This window comes from Aquarana catesbeiana, linkage group LG10, assembly GCF_042186555.1.
Source record: "Aquarana catesbeiana isolate 2022-GZ linkage group LG10, ASM4218655v1, whole genome shotgun sequence".
NCBI classification, from domain to species: domain Eukaryota; kingdom Metazoa; phylum Chordata; class Amphibia; order Anura; family Ranidae; genus Aquarana; species Aquarana catesbeiana.
Genome location: NC_133333.1, coordinates 88,615,828 through 88,637,048, shown reverse-complemented (window position 1 = coordinate 88,637,048; position 21,221 = coordinate 88,615,828). Strand labels below are relative to the sequence as shown.

General features: G+C 41.1%; 2 protein-coding genes across 4 annotated transcripts in view; both read right to left on the bottom strand.

Annotated features, from left to right (window-relative positions):
* The window catches only part of PCSK7 (proprotein convertase subtilisin/kexin type 7), a 222,888-nt gene that overhangs the window by 32,113 nt on the left and 169,554 nt on the right, over nt 1-21,221 (bottom strand). For all 3 annotated transcript variants that reach the window (XM_073602365.1, XM_073602366.1, XM_073602367.1), the window contains one exon: nt 12,469-12,625. In XM_073602365.1, the coding sequence (XP_073458466.1) occupies nt 12,469-12,625 (157 nt within the window). The remainder of the gene's footprint in view (nt 1-12,468; nt 12,626-21,221) is intronic.
* On the bottom strand, nt 970-5,315 carry LOC141110770 (uncharacterized). Its single transcript, XM_073602371.1, has 3 exons — nt 3,897-5,315; nt 2,169-2,328; nt 970-2,001 (listed from the first exon to the last, which is right to left on the bottom strand). Exons 1-3 carry the CDS (start codon nt 4,120-4,122, stop codon nt 1,713-1,715), a joined length of 675 nt encoding a protein of 224 aa, XP_073458472.1. The 5' UTR covers nt 4,123-5,315; the 3' UTR covers nt 970-1,712.

The window sequence follows — 21,221 nt, the reverse complement described above, 5'->3', positions numbered from 1 at the left end:
GTTGTCAAATTGGGAGGGTAAAGCGATTTTATGTCTGTCCAATAGAGTACAGTGTTTATGCTGACATATAAAGAGCTGTATCACTTCCTGTTCTATCCCTGGTTTGTGTAGTGTGTGGAGAAGAACGTGTGTTTGTGTGTCAGCATGTATCAGCAGTCATTGCCCTTGGTTATGGCAGCAGTTGTAACTGCTACAGCTGCAGTCATGATAAAAAAGAAAAAAGCCAAATTGAGGAGGAGGAGGATGATGCAGAGAAGTAGAAGGTACTGGATCCACCCTGTAATTGCAAATAGGGAGGAGAGAGGCCAGTTCAGGCTAATCTATAATGATCTACGTGCTCATAATGCTAAATTTTTTAACTACGCTCGTATGTCAGTGAGCAGGTGAGTAAAATTCCTTCAGCCACCCTACCTACCTCCCCCCTGTATCCCTCCCCCACTAATCCTAACCCTTACCAGAACCCTAACCCTAATCCCAACCCTAACCCCCCAGTATCCCTCGCCCTCCCTAACCCACAGTACATCCCTCTTCTCATCCATTATCTCTCCCTCCCATCAATAAATGTTTGAGATATATCCTAGCTATCCTCCCTTTCACCCCACTTTCTCATCTGATTAATCTTCACATATCTACGCAATCTCAAATATTTTTGTATATATATAACTTTTAGCTTTGACGAATTGCTATGACTGACCTACAGCTATTTGGAACATCAGAACACCAACTTCAGGAAGAATGTGGAACCAGCAGAGCGATTACTAGTAACCTTAAGGTAAGATATAGTATTTATTCTCATAGAAAAAAGGAAACCAATGCAAAGTATCTTCTAATCCAACATATTTGTTTACGTTTATTTTTTTTAGAAATCAAATAAGCCAAAAAAGGCAGTAAACATTTTGTTGAGAATGTAAAGTATTTAAATAACACAAACTATATTAAATAACATGTAACATAAAACATTTAAAACGATAGTCTTCACATAAAATAAAGGTATCGGCACCCTGTCCTGAAATATATTACTTTAACAGAAATATAATATTAACATAAAGAAACAAACACAAAATAAAACAATATTCTTCACAGATTATAATAAGTCTCTGCTCGCTTTTTAGAAATATTAGAACTCGGCCCTGGGACCTCTGAGTATTTTGGCAAAGGTGCACTCAAATAATTAGAATAGGTTAGCTGTCTTGATTGGGTGCCATATTGTGAATCAATATGAGGCTCCCCGGATGCCATTCGAGGGATGGTAGAGGCCACAGGAGGATTTTTGGAGGACACGGGAGGTAATGTGGTGTAATAGTTGCCGCTATGGGCTTCTCTTGATCTAGAAGGCGGTACAATGTGTAGATTGTGTGGTCTGATGTTTAGGGAGATTTGAGAATTGGTGGGGGGCATTGGTGGTGTGAAATTTAGAGGTCTGACAGGGGGGGGAAATCACAGTAGGAATAGGTGACGGAATGGGATGTGGGATGTCCGAAGTATTGATGTCATAAATACTTCTTACATTTTCAAAGCTTGAAGGGTAAGGGTTTGTTACATTTTGGGGTGGAGGAGGATCGTTGGATAATGAGGACGGATGTCTGGGAACAGTGAATGAGTATATGCACTGCTGGACAGCCATTCTCATTGCAAAATATCTATCCTCTGGAACCTGTTGTACAAGAGGAAGTAAACTCATTATGAATAGAGTGTGAGGGCAGCGCTGTGCCTCAATCTGTTGGGAAATTCCCAGACACAATGCTTATCAGCTGCCCAGTCCCATCATCCTCCTCTTGCAATGGAGCTCTCCTGTTTGTTTGGGAGCGCCTATTAGATCTTTGCTGTGACTGTGATTGAATAGGAGCCGTTGATGCTTCAGCAGCAAAGGGCTCCTCCGGACCAGACTGCTCCATTGGAGACTGCAGCAAAGGGCTGCAGTCCACAATTTCCTCCTCAGCAGGAGCTTCCACTTGGTCTTCCGGAACCATAACTTCCTCCTCCTGCCAACTGGATTCGGTGCTGTAACATATAAAAGATTACTAAGAAATTATTGTGTAAATAGAGGGTAATTTATATCTCAGACAAAACAAAATAAAATGTAAATGTGGTAGATTGAGGAGGTATAGGGAAGGAAGGAGTGATGGTGAGAAGGAGGGTGGAGGGAGGGATAGTTAATAATTGATTACTTCCGCAGTTCCAGGACTGGTTTTAGAAAAGCCAGGTATCCAGCAAAGGCGTAGGGCTTTTTTTTGGAGGCAGCTGAGCCACTCTTGCTCTCCCGCAGATTTTTCACATATTTTGTGTATGTGTCACGTAGACTACGCCATCTTGTCTTGAGAGCAAAAACTGAAAAAAAGCAGGAACACTGTTAATTATGCTTCTCTTTCCTTTCAGGTACCTAGCTACCGGAAATTCATTTGCTAGTTTACAATTTGAATACAAGCTGAGAAAATCAACAGTGAGTATGATTGTGCATGAAACCTGTGCAGCTATATGGCAAGTGTTAAAAGAGTTGGTGATGAAGAAGCCGACTAAGGAAGACTGGGCTAAAATAGCCGAAGTTTTTTGGCAGCGGTGCAATTTCCCAAATTGTGTGGGTGCAGTAGATGGAAAGCACATCCGAATAATCAGCCCAATACGTAGTGGCTCAAAATACTTTAATTATAAAAAGTATTTCTCAATCGTTTTAATGGCAGTGGCCGATGCAAATTATTCCTTAACCTATGTGGATATTGGTTCATATGGAAGTAGCTCTGACTCAAGCATCCTCTCTCATTCATCCTTTGGCAAGATGCTTCGTGAAAACACATTGAACCTTCCAGATAGTCAACCATTTCCTGGAACCAATCAACCTCTGGAGCCTTATGTGTTTGTTGGGGATGAGGCATTTCCTATATCCAAGCATCTTCTACGCCCATATGCCAAAAGAGGACTTACCATTGAAAAGAGGGTATTTAATTACAGACTGACAAGAGCAAGACGTGTAGTAGAGTGTGCTTTTGGCATACTTGCTAATAAGTGGCGTTTCTTGCACTCATCTATCTGCCTGAGTATGGAGCACGCCAGCAGTGCAAGCAGCCTGTGCATTGCACAATTTTGTTCGTGCTCGGGATGGATACATATTTGAGGACAGTTTGATGCATGACCTTGAAGAGCCAATGTGGATCGGAACCCGTGGCAACTACAATGGGGAAAATGTTCGCCACGACTTCACAGAGTACTTTATGTCCGAAAGTGGGCAGCTATCATGGCAGCTAGATGCAATTAATGCTTAAAAAATTAAAAAACTGTACTCTGATGAACATACTACATGGTATAAATTAGATTTGTGTGAAATAAAATGTTACATTAGCTACAGTTCACATGTGTGTCTTGACATTATTTTACAGGGTGGGTGTGTGTGTTTGTATTTGTGTACATATAGATCTTAAAATAACATATCATTAATACATATAACCATCAAAAAACCATGAAAAAATATATATATATAACCATGTAATATATATATAATTATATATATATATATATATAATTATATAATATAAAATATATATAATTATAATATATATATATATATATATATATATATATATATATATATATATATATATATATATATATAACCATTCATATAACCATGAAAAAAAAAAAAAAATAAAAAAATTGAAAAAAAAAAAAAAAAAAGCTCAAAAACGCGCAAAAACGCTAAAAAACGCTATTGCAAAAACGCTGAAAAAAGTAAAAAAAAATCACTGCAAAGATACTGGCATTTTCATAATGTTTTTTTAACAGCCTGTGTGCATGAGGGCTTACAAGAACCAGCCTAACCCTAACCCTAATCTCAACCCTAATCTGAACACTAACCCTAACTGTAAACAAGCTAAGCACAGAGTGCAGGTAGCAATTGTACTTACGCAGGTCTTTCTGGACATTAGGTGTCAGGCTGTCCCACTCTGGAAACAGGATCTTGACTATCTCCTGCCATCCTTGGTTCTTCTTCCCAGTATCTTTGTGACGTGGGTCCCTGCAGTCCCAGAGGTATTGCCTTTGTTGGACCAGCCTTATCAGATCTTCATTCTCTATGCCAGTCTTTGTGCGCCTGTTTGCCATTGTGGTATGTGACTGAACAGCACAGCACATGGAGAAAACAGGAAGGGAGTTAGTGAGGGGGAAGGGTGGGGCTGTGAGGGGAAAAGGATGGGAGGAGTTGGAGGGGGAAGACCAAAAAAAAATATAGCAGTGATGTGAAGGTCCTATTGCGTTTTCATTGCGAATTCAATTAAAGTCTATGGAGCTGAATTCGCATCGCACACGGATCAAACTCGCACATGACCTTTTTTTCCCGCAGGTTAGATTCGCAACGCATTGATGTGCACGGCAATAATGTTAAGCTATGTAATTTACATGACTTGCGAATTTGAGACATCGCAACGGCTCAAATTCGCAAGCAAATTCGCAGCAGTGTGAACCCAGCCTAAATCACAGCAGACCCCACCAAGCCGTCACTTCCCCTTGCTGGAAAAAAAAGGAGTGTAATTGATGGTAAACATGGAGTAAGCCGACCCCAGCAGCCCTGCACATGCACAAGTGTAGGTAGGAAGGAGTTAACAGGTTGCAGCTTATGCTGATCTCTGATGTTTGCAAGTACTCTGCATATTGACAAGCGTTAAGGCCTCTGCCTCCAAAATTACCACACTAATGGTGGACAGAACATAAAGCAAATTCACCATGTGTTTATAGGAGGCACACAGACACCCATAGCAACCAATACCGAAAGAGAGGACCATCCTCCTAGGGTTAACCCCACACTGTGCCTCCCCACAGTACAGGTATGGTAGGAAGGAGAGCTATAGAAAAAAACTCAAAACAACCTACCTTGGAGCCATCTGCCAGAATCAGACTACAACAGTGTAGCTTTGCTGACCAGATGAAAGTTTGCTGTAATAGTCCTGAGAAGATCCAGGTCCGCCTACTGCTCCACCCCCCACCTGTTTGCGCTCCTTTCCTGGTGTCTGTGGATAATGGTACAAGGGTATACTCACAACCCAACCATATTGCTATCCCTTCAGGGGGACTTTCAGCATAGCAGGCTGCATTCTGTTCTGGCCTGCACAAAATAGCTTACCTGCCTCAGCAGTCATGCACCCCTCCCATCTGGAAGTAATCAGGGACTTAGGAAGCCGAAACTTCAGCCTCACTGATCCCTGGGGGATGGCCTGCTCCAGCCATGCAGTTCTCCCTCCAAAAAATTTGGGGAAGCCAGTGGCCATGACCATATCAATCAGCAGCAAACATCAGGAGCTCAACCAGCAACCGAGGACATGAAGCGTGACCGAAAAACTAACAAACCATTTAGATGTTCCTGCTAGGCCGGAGAAAACACAAATACTGAGGACACTGGGTGACTGTGCTCTTTTTATTTGATTGTGGATGATGTGTTTCCAGTTTTAGGTGGGTGGAGCCACTCTCTCACGTGCTGTCCTGGAAGATGAAATGGGAAAACCTATTACAAAGGAAGGAAGACATGTGTACAAGCTACAGGCCCATAAATCACTGTGTTTAAGGGCCAGTTCACACCACAATTTCTGTGTTCTGGATGCTTTTCTGTTTGCACGTTTTGATACATTCCGGGGATTTTTAATATTAATTTTTACAAAGTCTGTTGCCTCAGTTTTTATAATGGCAATTTGCATATACTCCAGAATGTTATGAAGAATCCCTCTTTGCCATGAAAATGAACTTAATCCAAAAAAAAAAACATTTCCACTGCATTTCAGCCCTGCCACAAAAGGACCAGCTGACGACATGTCAGTGGTTAAAAATAAAATTAAATTATTCCGCGCTTAGGAGGAGAAAAAGAACTGCAGCCCCCCCGACACAGAATATCACTTAGGTGAAATTCAAAACAAGCAGGATTCTATAATGGGGGAATTGGCGCTGTTCAAAACATGTGTACATTAGATATTAATCATAAATATAAAAATAAATAAAAAGTAATGAATGAGTATAATAAAAACCATATGTAAGTGAGAATATGCCAAAACGATCCACTGTACCATAAAGTGCAAAGTGCTAGAAAATATGTGACCTAACATATATCAATAAAATATAATCCACAAAAAGTCTTTAGCAGTGATATAAAATACCAAACAGCATGTAGCAAAAAATCATCTAAAACCACTCTAAACCACTGTGATAAAGTGTCCAACAGGTGGTACTAATGTGCAAAGTGATGGTAAAAAATCCAGTGTCCTAAAAAAACTCAATATAGTCTGAAGAACTGTGATATATCAATCCAATAAAGTAAAAAGATTCTTGATGTAACAAGTGCTCCCCATCTTCCACTGCACCACCAATCGTGCCCTCACTCACCAGAGTGCCCAACCCCTGTAGGGGTAACAGGCGTGTAGGTTAGGATCCAGCAATGATGTTCCTTGGCGGTAATCCTCAGCCCGGTTACCGTCCTTCTCCAATGCAGCGATGTCCTCTTATTAATCCCCAGTGTTAAGCATACATATGTTATAGAAAAGAAGGGAGCCTCATAGTGTAAATCCAAAAAAATGTATTTATTGTAAAAACACTTTAAAAACGGGAGCTGACAGCGCTCCACCGGCCGGCTCAAAGCCGATGGCCGTAATAGCAGCGTGGTGGCGGCGTGCGTTCCACCGCCTACCTGCCCGAAACCGGAAGTCCAGAGTAAAACACGACACACAGAAAGCGACGTATGCGTATCACGAGGCCACGCCTTACGTGTTTCGTCATCAAGACGTCATCTGAGGTGCGGCCATCTTGGTACACCTTACGTCTATATGTAGTCCATAGAGGCGCCATTATCTCCAATCAAAAACCTAGGTATACGACCACACCCACCAAGCGGATGCGAAAAACTTTATGCTGTAATGAAAAGGTTTGCACCGAGCACCATCTAGTGGACTCTTCAAATAATGTCATAGTTGGCGCCTCCGTATATACAATTCAATCAGCAAATGGACAAAAAATTGTAGAAAATTACGTATACATAATAAAACATAACAGTGTATTTCCTCCAGTGGATCAAAGAGAAAACAAAAAGGGAGAAATATGTATTAAATAGGAGAAGGAATAGTTAATGATAAATGTAAAAGAAAGAAAAAAAAATATATATATTAAGGAAAATTAGTAAAAGTAAAATTGAATATACAAAAGTGAAAATAATAAAAGGAAGTATGAAAAAAATGTAATATATAAGTAAATCTTCCATCGTTTAAGTCAAGTGTATAAAAAGGGGGTAAGAGTGAAACACTCCAAGGCCATATGGTCGTGAGGGAATATGGCAGCCTTAAATGCTGTATGCAGATGTGTGTGTAGGTTGATAATGACTGAATCTACATATGTAAATTATACATAAAAAAATATATAAGAGAAAGAAAAAAGAAAAAATATATATATGTATATTAAGAATTATATTAAAAATGCTTGGTTAAAAACACTATATAGAAAACACTGTGTTAAAACTGTATAGGAAACACTAGATAAAACAGGGGGAAGCCAAAATGGAGAGTAGGTGAGGACTAAGGAAGTGATCTATATTAACACTTATTGTTAGAAATTGGATAAAAAACAATTTAAATCAATTTCCACATTAAGTCCCCTAGGGACCAGACAGCCTAAACGGTATATCCATCTGGTTTCATTCCGGGATATCAGGTTCTTTTTACTGCCCCCCCTCCAATGGTCCTTGATGGTGTCAATATCATAAAAGACCAGGCCAGATGGATCCCTATGGTGAAATTCATCGAAATGTCTGGAGAGGTTGTGTTTAGGGAACTCCTTTCTAATATTGTTAATGTGTTCCCTAATGCATACACAAAGGGGTCTAGTGGTCCTACCAACATATTGCATTCGGCACGGACATTCGATGATATAGGTCACATGAGTGGTATTGCAGGTGACCAGTTCTCTAATCTCATACTCTTTACCATTCCTTGATTTGAAGGAAGTTCTTTTTTTAGGTTGTTTCTTGCTGACCCTACAGGCCAAACACTTTTGACATCTGTAAAAGCCCTTCATACTTGAAAACAATTTTACATTCTTAGGAGGGTAGATAACATTATGAACCAAATGGTTTCTGAGGGTTGGTGCTCTCCTATAGATGAAACAAGGTTTTTTGTAAGGATTTTCCCTAAAGTCCTATCAGATTTTAAAATAGGCCAATACTTCCTCCCTATATGTTCAATAGAGCGGTATTGGTTGGTAAAGCCTGTAATAAAAGCTATATACATCGGAGAGTTCTTACTAGTGTTACAATCTTTCTTTAATAAGGAATCCCGATCCAGGTCTTGTATCTCCTTCTTTAATCTTGCTAAGGAATCAGGGTGATATCCTTTGTCTACAAATGTATTTATCAAGGTGTCGGCTTGGTCCTGATAATCTTCAATATTCCGACAGTTGTCTCGTGATCTCCCCTGGTGAAAATCCCTTTCTCCTGGGTTATCTCTTCTATTTCTGAATTCCCATTGGGACGTACGTTGTCTTCCTTCCCTAAAAGGGGAGAACCTGTTATGGGTAGGGACATTATACCGTGGAGTCCTTGGAGATCTCCCATAGTTTGGTTCAAAGTACTCCTTCCTTCTGTTATCCACATATCCCAGTGGATAGTTAGGAGTCCTGGGTGTTTCTCCCCTCCTGGTCGGAGGTATGGGTTCAAACCTGGTTTGACGAGTAGTATTTAAGTTCTGGGTGTCCACCCGTTACCTCATCATTAGGGTTATCATCCATCTGTAAAACTGATTACAATCTGATAGACTATCTGGATTTACAGATTTACAAACAGGGTGAGGAATTGTCTACAAAGACTTTTTTCAAGGCAACAGACCGCAACGGGTATATACCCACCTCCAGCTGCCATCACCCAAAGTGGAAAGAGAACATCCCCAAGGGACAGCTGTTGAGAATACGGAGGAACTGTCGGAATATTGAAGATTATCAGGACCAAGCCGACACCTTCATAAATAAATTTGTAGACAAAGGATATCACCCTGATTCCTTAGCAAGATTAAAGAAGGAGATACAAGACCTGGATCGGGATTCCTTATTAACGAAAGATTGTAACGCTAGTAAGAACTCTCCGATGGATATAGCTTTTATTACAGGCTTTACCAACCTATACCGCTCTATTGAACATATAGTGAGGAAGTATTGGCCTATTTTAAAATCTGATAGGACCTTAGGGAAAATCCTTACAAAAAAACCTTGTTTCATCTATAGGAGAGCACCAACCCTCAGAAACCATTTGGTCCATAATGTTATTGACCCTCCTAAGAATGTAAAATTGTTTTCAAGTATGAAGGGCTTTTACAGATGTCAAAAGTGTTTGGCCTGTAGGGTCAGCAAGAAACAACCTAAAAAAAGAACTTCCTTCAAATCAAGGAATGGTAAAGAGTACGAGATTAGAAAACTGGTCACCTGCAATACCACTCATGTGACCTATATCACTGAATGTCCGTGCCGAATGCAATATGTGGGTAGGACCACTAGACCCCTTTGTGTACGCATTAGGGAACACATTAACAATATTAGAAAGGGGTTCCCTAAACACAACCTCTTCAGACATTTCGATGAATTTCACCATAGGGATCCATCTGGCCTGGTCTTTTATGGTATTGACACCATCAAGGACCATTGGAGGGGTTTTATCTAGTGTTTCCTATATAGTTTTAATACAGTGTTTTCTATATAGTGTTTTTAACCAATATAATATAATAATATAATTCTTAATATACATATATATATTTTTTCTTTCTCTTATATATTTTTTTATGTACAATTTACATATGTAGATTCAGTCATTATCAACCTACACACACATCTGCATACAGCATTTAAGGCTGCCATATTCCCTCACGACCATATGGCCTTGGAGTGTTTCACTCTTACCCCCTTTTTACACACTTGATTTAAACGATGGAAGATTTCGTTATATATTACATTTTTTTCATACTTCCTTTTATTATTTGCACTTTTGTATATTCAATTTTACTTTTACTAATTTTCCTTAATATATATATATATTTTAATATATATATATTTTTTCTTTTTACATTTATCATTAACTTTATTCCTTCTCCTATTTAATACATATTTCTCCCTTTTCGTTTTCTCTTTGATCTACTGGAGGAAATACACTGTTATGTTTTATTATGTATACGTAATTTTCTACGATTTTTTATCCAGTTGCTGATTGAATTGTATATATGGAGGCGCCAACTATGACATTATTTGAAGAGTCCACTAGATGGTGCTCGGTGCAAACCTTTTCATTACAGCATAAAGTTTTTCGCATCCGCTTGGTGGGTGTGATCGTATACCTAGGTTTTTGATTGGAGATAATGGCGCCTCTATGGACTACATATAGACATATGGTGTACCAAGATGGCCGCACCTCAGATGACGTCTTGATGACGAAACGCGTAAGGTGTGGCCTCGTGATACGCATACGTCGCTTTCTGTGTGTTGTGTTTTACTCTGGACTTCCGGTTTCGGGCAGGTAGGTGGTGGAACGCACTCCGCCACCACGCTGCTATTATGGCCATCGGCTTTGAGCCGGCCGGTGGAGCGCTGTCAGCTCCTGTTTTTAAAGTGTTTTTACAATAAATACAGTTTTTTGGATTTACACTATGAGGCTCCCTTCTTTTCTATAACATATGGATGCTTAACACTGGGGATTAATAAGAGGACATCGCTGCATTGGAGAAGGGAAGGACGGCAACCGGGCTGAGGATTACCGCCAAGGAACATCATTGCTGGATCCTAACCTACACGCCTGTTACCCCTACAGGGGTTGGGCACTCTGGTGAGTGAGGGCACGATTGGTGGTGCAGTGGAAGACGGGGAGCACTTGTTACATCAAGAATCTTTTTATTTTATTGGATTGATATATCACAGTTCTTCAGACTATATTGAGTTTTTTCAGGACACTGGATTTTTTACCATCACTTTGCACATTAGTACCACCTGTTGGACACTTTATCACAGTGGTTTAGAGTGGCTTTAGTTGATTTTTTGCTACATGTTGTTTGGTATTTTATATCACTGCTAAAGACTTTTTGTGGATTATATTTTATTGATATATGTTAGGTCACATATTTTCTAGCACTTTGCACTTTATGGTACAGTGGATCGTTTTGGCATATTCTCACTTACATGTGGTTTTTATTATACTCATTCATTACTTTTTATTTATTTTTATATTTATGACTAATATCTAATGTACACGTGTTTTGAACAGCGCCAATTCCCCCATTATAGAATCCGACATGTCGGTGGTTCTCTCATTAATTCAGGTCAGTGTTGACGAGGACAAGGCTGGAAATCACTCTGTAATGCTGATTGAGTTAGAATAACAAATTTGAAACTTTAAAAGGAGGGTGGTGCTTGAAATCATTGTTCTTCCTCTGTTACCCATGGTTACCTTTGCACAAAAAGGATCCACAGGCAAGGATATTGCTTCAGGGGACCCAAGAAAGTCCAGCAAGCGGCAGGACCGTCTCCTACAGTTGATTCAGCTGTGGGATCGGGGCACCAACAGTGCAGAGCTTGCTCAGGAATGGCAGCAGACAGGTGTGAGCGCATTTGCATGCACAGTGAGGCGAAGACTTTTGGAGGATGGCCTGGTGTCAAGAAGGGCAGCAAAGAAGACACTTCTCTCCAGGAAAAACATCAGGGACTGACTGATATTCTGCAAAAGGTACAGGGATTGGACTGCTGAGGAATTGGGTAAAGTCATTTTCTCTGATAAATCCCCAAATCCCTCTGATAAATTCCCATTTTGATTGTTTGCGGCACCTGGAAAAAACCTTGTGCGGAGAAGAAAAGGTGAGCGCCCAGAAGTTGATTGACAGCATGTAAGGGGTCTTGAAAAAGAAGGGTCAACACAGCAAATATTGACTCTTTGCATAAACTTAATGTAAATGTCAATAAAAGCCTTTTACACTTATAAAATGCTTGTAATTATACTTCAGTATACCCTAGTAACATCTGACAATAAGATATAAACAACACTGAAGCAGCAGACTTTGTAAAAATTATTTATATTTGTGTCATTCTCAAAACTTTTGGCCAAAGCTGTAAATTAGGACATGTGCGCTCTGGTGCATTTATGATGCGTTCCAGTGCGTTTTTGATGTGTTTTGCAGTGCACCAGATGCATTCCATACAAAAAAAAAGTACAGCATGTTCTACTTTTGTTGGCTGCACTGGAACGCACTGTACTGGTATGAACTAGGGATATTGGAATCCATGGTAAACACTGTCCATGTGTTTTTAATACTGAGAAACAATACACTGGACTGCATCTGGTGTGAACGAGCCCCCTAAATGAAAAAGCGGATATGGTGAAAATTGAAATAACTTGGTTTGATGTGCACACGAATATTTGTAGATTTAAGTGTACAGCCAGATAACCTGAGATGTGATCATTCAGCAGGAAATCCATCTAATTTCACCTACTTGTCAATCTTCCTCATGGCTCCAATTAGGGATGACACCCCACTGGGACAAAAGAGTTGTATCTGTAAGTTCCCACGTCGCGGGTGTGTGATAGTCACCATCACTGCTACATGCTCCAAGGTCCTCATTCCAGAGAGCAGGAGGTCAGAAGCAGTCACTAGAAACAGATAAAGAAGCATGTCATATAGAAAGAAGAGTAATGCATGGGTTGTTTATCAGATGGGTATATAAGAGAGTAAGGGAAGCTGGAATTTGACATGAGCAAAATCAATGGATTAAAAGTTATAATGCGGATGATGAATATACAAAATTGAATCACGTAGAGGAAAAGCAAATAAGGTATAACTTTCCATCTTTCTTCATTTTCCAACTTTTTCATGTTAAAATGTTTTTTCTTTATCGTACATCATGGGACACAGAGCCTTAAGTAATTACTTAATGGGTTATAGGCCACCTTCAGGTGTTGACGCTGGTAAACCCAATCAAAGGAAGTTTACTCCCCTATATAACCCCTCCTCCTTCCAGAAGCACATCAGTTTTTTCGTCAGTGTCTAAGGTGTTGGTCACCAGTGAAGAAGTGCTCTGAGGAGCTCCAGGAGGAATCCATGTTGGATTTAAATTCCTCCATAAAAAGAAGCCAGATCAATCCAGAAGTGCCACTGAGGCCTAAAGTTGATGGTATCTGGGACCTCGCATCCGAAGTACGAGGTTTTGTCTGTAATGCCTCTCTTTGTAGGGCTGGACTCCAGGAACCCAGGGCTTAGGTCTTGTTACATTACCTCAAGCTTCCTGATGGGGTGCTTATACAAGGCCCAAGGCAGTTGGACTCCATTTTTACAGACCCAGTCCTTGAAGGTTTGCTAAACTTAACCTGCCGTGATGGGTGAAAGTTGGATTTTCTGTTAATTCAGCAAAATCCTGCGGCGAGGACAAGGTAAGGGAAGAAAACTTAGGCATTAAAAACATCTATGCATTTTCTTTCATTTAAGGAAAATATGTTTTCATGCCTTAAAATCTCCACTAGATGGAGTCTATGCACATACCTTACTCTGTTGTCTCACTGTTTTGCTCAGTTCTGTGTCTGGCTGCACAGCGTGTAGAAGGAGATTTTGCAAGGTAAAAAATCTGCAAAAAAATGTCTTTTTTCCCCTGATGGGACAGCAGTGCTGCACCCCCCTAAACATTACCCCGCTGTGGGGGATGCGGAAGGTCCCACTATTTTATCGCTAAAGTCTGTTACTGTGGCTGTATTTTTACACATGTCCGTGCCTCACTGCAGGAGGCTCTGCTGCCCCTCCCCCCCTCGTGTTGGGTCTGGGATCCGAAAAACACTGCGCTCAGGCGCCGCATACATTTTAAATATAAAGGAGGGCGGAATTTTTTCAGGGGGGGCGGGGCCTAACAGGTGCCGTGAAACATCCACGAGGACGCACGGCAGGCTAATAGCAGATAAATACAGCATGCTGATGAGGAGGAAACAAGCTCCCTGCACACAGGGACACACGAGCTGTGGAACACGTATGGGTTGCAAAACTGTCATTCCTGATACAGGAAAGACACTTTTTTTCCAGCACTAGGCTAAACTTTATAGCAGCTTTAAAAAATCATGACTATTTTCAGCGATTTAGTGCAATGTGTATAGCGCCTCTGTTTTTGTACTTAGGACTATGCCTGCCAAAAAAGACACCACAAAAGCCAAAAGAGTAAAGGTTTCACCCCCAGACATTGGGATTTCCAGCTGTATTTCCATGTTGTCATCCTCGCCTGAATTACCAATTATGGCAACTCAGGGTGAGCCATTGGAGCAAATTGATGGTGCAGCTTCCTCTCACATCTCAGCACCTGTATACATGACTAAAGATGCCCTTTCCTCCTCCCTTCAGGATCTGGAAGAAAGATTAGTGGCTTTAATCGCATCCTCCAGTCAAATGGATAGGAAGCATACTAGGTCCCCCTCCCCTGCTTCAGCTTTGCAAGGGGAACAGTGGGCACACAATGATGTTTTACCCTCTAACGATTAGGAAGAGAAAAAAACCAATGATTCTTCTGCTGAGGAAACAACGGTAGATGAACCTTTTTCAGCTTCTCAATCTGAAAAATTGCTGATACAATCTCTTACAGAAATGGTTTGTTCCACTTTCATGCTGCCTCTAAAAGAGTCTCATGAAAACTTGGCTTCTTCCTTAGGTTCTTTAAAACCGTCCCATCCTTTGCATGCATTTCCTGCACATGCATTACTTGAACAGCTTATTTTTTTCGGAATGGGAAAAACTGGATAAACATTTTCTCCCTCCTAAGAGGTTTTCAATTCTCTATCCTTTGGAGGAGAAATTCTCCAAAAGGTGGTAAGTACCAGCAATTGACGCTGTGATTTCCAATGTGAATAACAACTTAACTTGTCCTGTAGACAACGCACAGATGCTTAAGGATCCAACAGATAAGAAGTTGGAATTCCTGCTAAAATCTGCTTTTTCCATAGCAGGTGCCGTCACTCAGCCCGCAGTCGGCGCAATAGGCGCCTGCCAATCCCTATAGGACCAATATAAACAGGCCCTAAGAGAGCTTCCTACACAACAAGCTCGGGATTTGGCTGAACTACCTAACGCATTATGTTTTGTCATAGATGCCATTAAAGACTATTCACTAGGCATCCCGCCTTACACTTATGCTTGTACATATGCGCAGAATCCTGTGGTTGAAAAATTGGTCAGCTGAAACACCATGTAAAAACCTCCTAACAGGATAAGAGAAATTTGTTTTTGTGCGCACAGGGTTTTTCCTTTTGTGTTCGTTTTTTTTTTTTTTTTTTCCTTTTTTTTTTGTTTGACTAATAATACTATCTAGAATATTAAAAATTGGCTCTTGAAATGTCCGTGGGATGGGTAACCCAGCAAAGAGAGCTGCAATCTTTGATGTTTTAGAGACACACGATAGGGCTGGTCTGCCTGCAGGAGACACATTTAACCAAAGAAACTAAGCTGAAGGTTTCAATTTCAGTATCATTCAGTGCACTCCTCTTATTCAAGAGGAGTAACAGTGCTGATTAAGAGAGGTGTTGTGTTCACCTGCAGGCAGATCAGCGTAGACGAGTTGGAGTTAATGGAATTTATGATGGATAAAACAGGGATACCGGTTATAGCATTAGGGGACTTTAATGAGGTTATAGATAAAAAAACTGGATAGGTTCCCATGAGTAAAACAGGGGAAGTACAGCTCTGAGAGCAAGTTGCATCAGTTTTTACAGGAAGCAGGATTATTTGACATGTGGAGAATGAGGAACCCAAATACATTACAATATTCATGCCTTTCAAGCACTTACTCCACTCTCTCCAGGATAGATCTGGTTCTAGGTAATGAGGAAGCATCCCAGGTAATAAAAGATATAGTATACTATCCCAGGGGGGTGTCTGACCATTCACTAATGACGGTTTCGGTGAACTTAGAAAGGAAAAAACACTAGGGGTATGGAAAATGAACCCTCTCTGGTTCGAGTTAATGGGGAATACAGAAGAGATACTATTTAAAATAAAAGAGTTTATAGAATTTAATGAGGGTACAGTGACGAGGGGAGTGATGTGGGATACACTGAAGGCATTTATCAGGGGTATATGTATACAGCAGGTGGCAAGAACTAAAAATACATCTAGGGAATGGGAGAATAAGATCAAGAAGGAATTGGTGAACGCAGAAAAGGAATATGTGGAAGCCCCCTCCCCAAAGAAACAAAGAATTTGGTTAAATAAGCAAGAGGAATACAAAGTGGCTGTGACCAGGAAATCTGAGAATAAACGATTATTCCAGAAGCAAGTCGCTATTGGAGAGGGAGAAAATGTGGGAGGGATGTTAGCTCACTTGGTGAGAACAAATTCCTCCCCCTCTGCAGTCCCGGCGATCAGGACGGGGAGGGGAGAAATTTCCTCCCGGGTATCAGAGATCAGACACGTTTAGACAATATTATGAAAATTTGTATAGATCGCAGGGGACCGCGGGAGGAGAGGAATTGGATTTTTTTGGGGGAAAATAGAGATACCTTCCCTTACAGAAGTGGATAAAGAAGGAATGGAAGCTCCGATAACCCTTGAAGAAATACAGATAGCTGTGACAGAGATGGCCAATCAGAAATCTCCTGGACCAGATGGTCTCCCAGTAGAAACCTATAAATATCATGGGGAAATACTGCTCCCGGAGCTTCTTAAAGTGTTGAACTGGGCGGAGGTGGAGGGGAAATTGCCAACATCTATGACTGAAGCAACAATAATAGTTCTGCATAAAGAGGGGAAGGACCCATTGGAGACTACGTCCTATAGACCTATTTCCCTACTTAGTTTGGATGCTAAGATACTGGCTAAAATAATGGCAGCTAGGTTAAATAAGGTAATATCCAAACTTATACCTCCAGATCAAACAGGGTTTATCCCTAGTAGATCAACTTGCATGAATATTAGGAGGGTATTCCTTAATCTACAGATACCAACAGTGGAGAAAGAACAGTAATGTCATTAGATGTGGTTAAGGCTTTTGATAGCCTAGAATGGGAATATATTTGGCGAGTACTGGAAGAATTTGGTTTTGGCCCCTTGTTTATTAAGTGGATAAAAATATTATATAATGCACCTAGTGCCAAAATTAGAGTTAACAAAGATTACTCAGATAAGATCCAATTGGAGAGGGGGACAAGACAGGGGTGCCCACTGTTTCCGCTACTTTTTGCCCTGGCAATGGAGCCATTGGCTATTGCAATAAGATCAAATACAAACATGGCTGGGTTCAGGAGAGCAATAGGGGAGAAGAGAATCGCATTATATGCAGACGATGTTCTCCTCTTCCTAGGAGACACAGAGCAATCATTAAAGCAGGCAATGTGTATTTTCAAAGATTTTGGAAGACTCTCTGGGGTTTAGTCATAAACTGGGAAAAATCAGCACTTATGCCAGTGGACCTCAGTGGGAACCAAATATCTCCCGGAAATCCCCAATTGGAAGTAGTTGAGACAATGAAGTACCTGGGAATACATATATCTAGAGACCCAAATAAATTTATAGATAACAACATAGTCCCCCTTTTGTCTAAATTTAAAAGTAAAATAGAAATCTGGAAACGACTTCCTTTATCGGTCGCAGGGAGATGCAATTTGATTAAAATGTTGTGGATGCCACAATTATTATATGTATTGCATAATTCCCCGACCTGGATACATAAGAAATGGTTTTAAAAAATTGATTCTCTATTTAGTGGTTTAATATGGAAAGGTGGCCAAGCCAGGATAAGCCTACAAACCCTACAGCTATCAACAAGGGAGGGGGGCATGGCGGTACCGCATCCACGAAGTTACTTTTTGGCAGCCCAACTGCAACATCTAAAAGGGAATAGAGAACCAGAAGGAGGTATAAATAGGGAATTAATGATATTAGGGATTCCGCATAAATCAGTAGTGGAGGGCTAATTCCTTTCTTAGTAAAACCCCCACAGTAGGACTAGCCATAAAAGTATGGAAAGCAGTTAAATCACTTAGGGGACAAGGTGGGGTGACAGAACAACCCCCCCTCTGGGAGAGTAAAAACCTGCGGGAACTGGAGATGGTCGGGAGGATTAAAGAATGGGAAAGGAATAGATAGGTTGGCCCAGTTGTTCGAGGGAAGAACATTAAAAACATTCACTGCATTAAGAGAGGAATATGATATACCTAAACATACATTTTACAAGTACTTACAAATTAGACATGCTTTAAATGCCCAGTTTGAGGAACAAGGCCCGGTTTGGTGGAATAACCCTTTGTATCAAAAAATCACTGGCCCTGGAAAGGGTAAGGGATTTATATCTGACATATATTTAGATTTATGTGGAGGAAGTATTGAGAGCCCTGAATCCCTTAAGAGCAGGGGGAAATGGGAGGAGGATCTAGGGGCAATATCGGACGGCCAATGGAGGAAGGTATTAGAGAGAGGACATTTAGTGTCGGTCTCGCCCGCACAGAAGGTTTCATTTTTGATGCTGGTTCACAGGACATACTATACACCGAAGAGAATGTGTGAGTTTAGATGGAGAGTAGATCCCGGGTGCCCTAGATGTCAGGGCACAGGGGACTTGCTGCATATCATTTGGAGGTGCCCTAAGTTGTTTCGATATTGGTCAGAGATCCTCGAAACAATAAACACGATATATAGATCTAGACTGGAGATGGACCCCAGACTCAGCATCCTGGGGTTGGGGAGGGAATAGATGGAATAGCTGGTGTAACCAAAGCAGTGCTGAGGTGTCTTTTTCAAGCAAGAAAATTAATAGCACAAAGATGGCAAGCAAAAAAAACCCCATCGGTAAGGGAATGGGTCGGCATAGTAACAGAGATGATATGGAAAGAGAAAACAGTGTATACAAGAAGAAATATTAAAGAATTTAAAAAAATGTGGAAACCCTGGTTGGAGAAGATGAGATATCCTATGTAAAGCATTAAAAGAAAGGTTATGGAAGGTTCTGTGGAAATAAATATACAAGAACAGGAGAAATTAAGACCTAGAATATATGTAAGGAGGGGAGGGAAGGGATAAAAGAGGGTAGCTAATAAAATAGGGGGATAAAGAGGTTAAATACTGTGAAATGCTTTTAAATATATCCTGTATTGCTTTTAATGTGGTTATTCATGAAATATAATTATATATCATAATTTGTAATTGTGAAGAAAATGAATAAAGATTATTTAAAGAAAAAAAAAACCTCCTAACTGGGTTCCCCTTTCATGGGGAGCGACTGTTTGGAGAAGACTTGGATAAATATATCAATACAATTTCTGCTGGGAAAATTACTTTTTTAACCAGTCAGAAGAAAATATAAACGCCCTTCATTTAAACGCGCCAGGGGCTTCCGCCTCTAGGCAGTGGCGACGGCCTTCGCCGTCAGACTCTAGAGGAAAACCTCAGGGTTAGTCCCAGGCTCAAAAGAAGCCCTGGGGTTGGAAATCTGCAAAACAAAATCCTAAAGCATTGTCTTAAAGAGGCAACCCCCCTCACCAAGGTAATTCAGGACAGATGGGTCATCTCCACGGTAACACTGGGGTACAAGCTGGAATTTCGGGACTTTTCACCGGCTCGTTTCCTGAGATCAAGCGTTCCCAAAGATCCAGAGAAAAAACAATCTCTGTTTCGGGCACTAGACAGATTTAATATCTCAAGGGGTGATCCTACAGATACCCACAAAAAAGCAAGGTCTGGGGTTTTATTCAAATCTTTTCATGGTACCAAAACCAAATGGAGACGTCAGACCCATTCTAGATCTAAGAAAGCTAAATCAATTCCTGAAGATCCGCTCCTTTCGCATGGAGACAATCAGGTCGGTAGTTGCTATCCTTCTAGGAAGAGAACTTCTGGCATCAATCAACATCAGGGATGCATATCTGCATATCCCTATATTTCCTGCTCATCAATGGTTTCTGTGGTTTGAGTTAGAACAGCAGCGTTTCCAATTTGTAGACCTGCCCTTCGCGTTAGCCACAGCACCTCAGGTGTTCACCAAAGTGCTGGCCCCACCTCTAGGCAAGTTAAGGGCACAGGGCATAACAGTCGTGCCTAGATGATCTATTGATCTATAAGTAATCGGTGACTCGTTTGGAGCAAAGCGTACGCACTACAACCAACTATCTGAAAAGTTTGGGTTGGATTCTCAACCTAGAGAAATCTTCCTTAATACCGCTAAAAAGGCTTGAGTACTTGGGTCTGATCATAGACACAGCCCAGGAAAGGGTGTTCTTGCCTTAAGCAAAAATCAATTCCATAAGAGCTGGTGCGGAGGGTCAGGTCAAATGGCAATCCCTCTATTCGCCTCTGCATGAGGGGTTGCTAGGAACCATGGTAGCTTCATTCGAAGCAGTTCCCTATGCCCAGTTCCATTCAAGACTGTTGCAAAACAGTATCCTGTCTGCTTGGAACAAAACAATTCAAGCTTTAGACTTGCCAATGCGGCTGTCCCCAAGAGTGGCCCCAACCCAGAATCTGCTGAAAGGAAAATCCTTCAGACCAGTCATCTGGAACGTGGTAACGATGGAAGCCAGCCTTTCAGGCTGGGGAGCAGTGCTAGAAAAGACAACTGTCCAAGGACAGTGGTCAAGAAATAAAGAATCTTGCCCATCAATATCCTAGAGATTCGGGCAGTACGTCTGGCACTAAAGGCCTGGACTTTCAGGTTACGGGATTGTCCTGTCAGGATTCAATCCGACAATGTCACAGCTGTGGCCTATATCAATCACCAAGGGGGCACCAAAAGTCTCTCAGCACAGAGAGAGGTGAACCATATTCTAACTTGGGCAGAAATGTTCCATGCCTTTCTGCAATCTTCATTCCGGGACTAGAAAATTGGCAGGCGGACTACTTAAGTCGCCAGCAGTTATTACCAGGGGAATAGTCTCTTTACCCCGACATTTCGGGCTGTTTGTCAAAGATGAGGAACTCCGGACGTGGATCTTCTAACATCCAGGTTCAACACGAAGTTGGTCAACTTTGTGGCCAGGACAAGGGATCCATTCGCATGCGGAAAGGACAGGCAGCGTCGAAATCCACTGTCGCTAAGTGGATTCCGCAAGTGATAATTCAAACTTATGATTTAAGGGGTAAGATTCCCCCGTTTCAAGTTAAGGCACATTCTACCAGGTCGGTTAATGCTTCTTGGGCAGTGCGTCATCAGGCCTCCATGGCCCAGATCTGTAAGGCCGCAACTTGGTCTTCAGCGCATATATTCACTAAATTTTATCAGGTGGATGTAAGGAG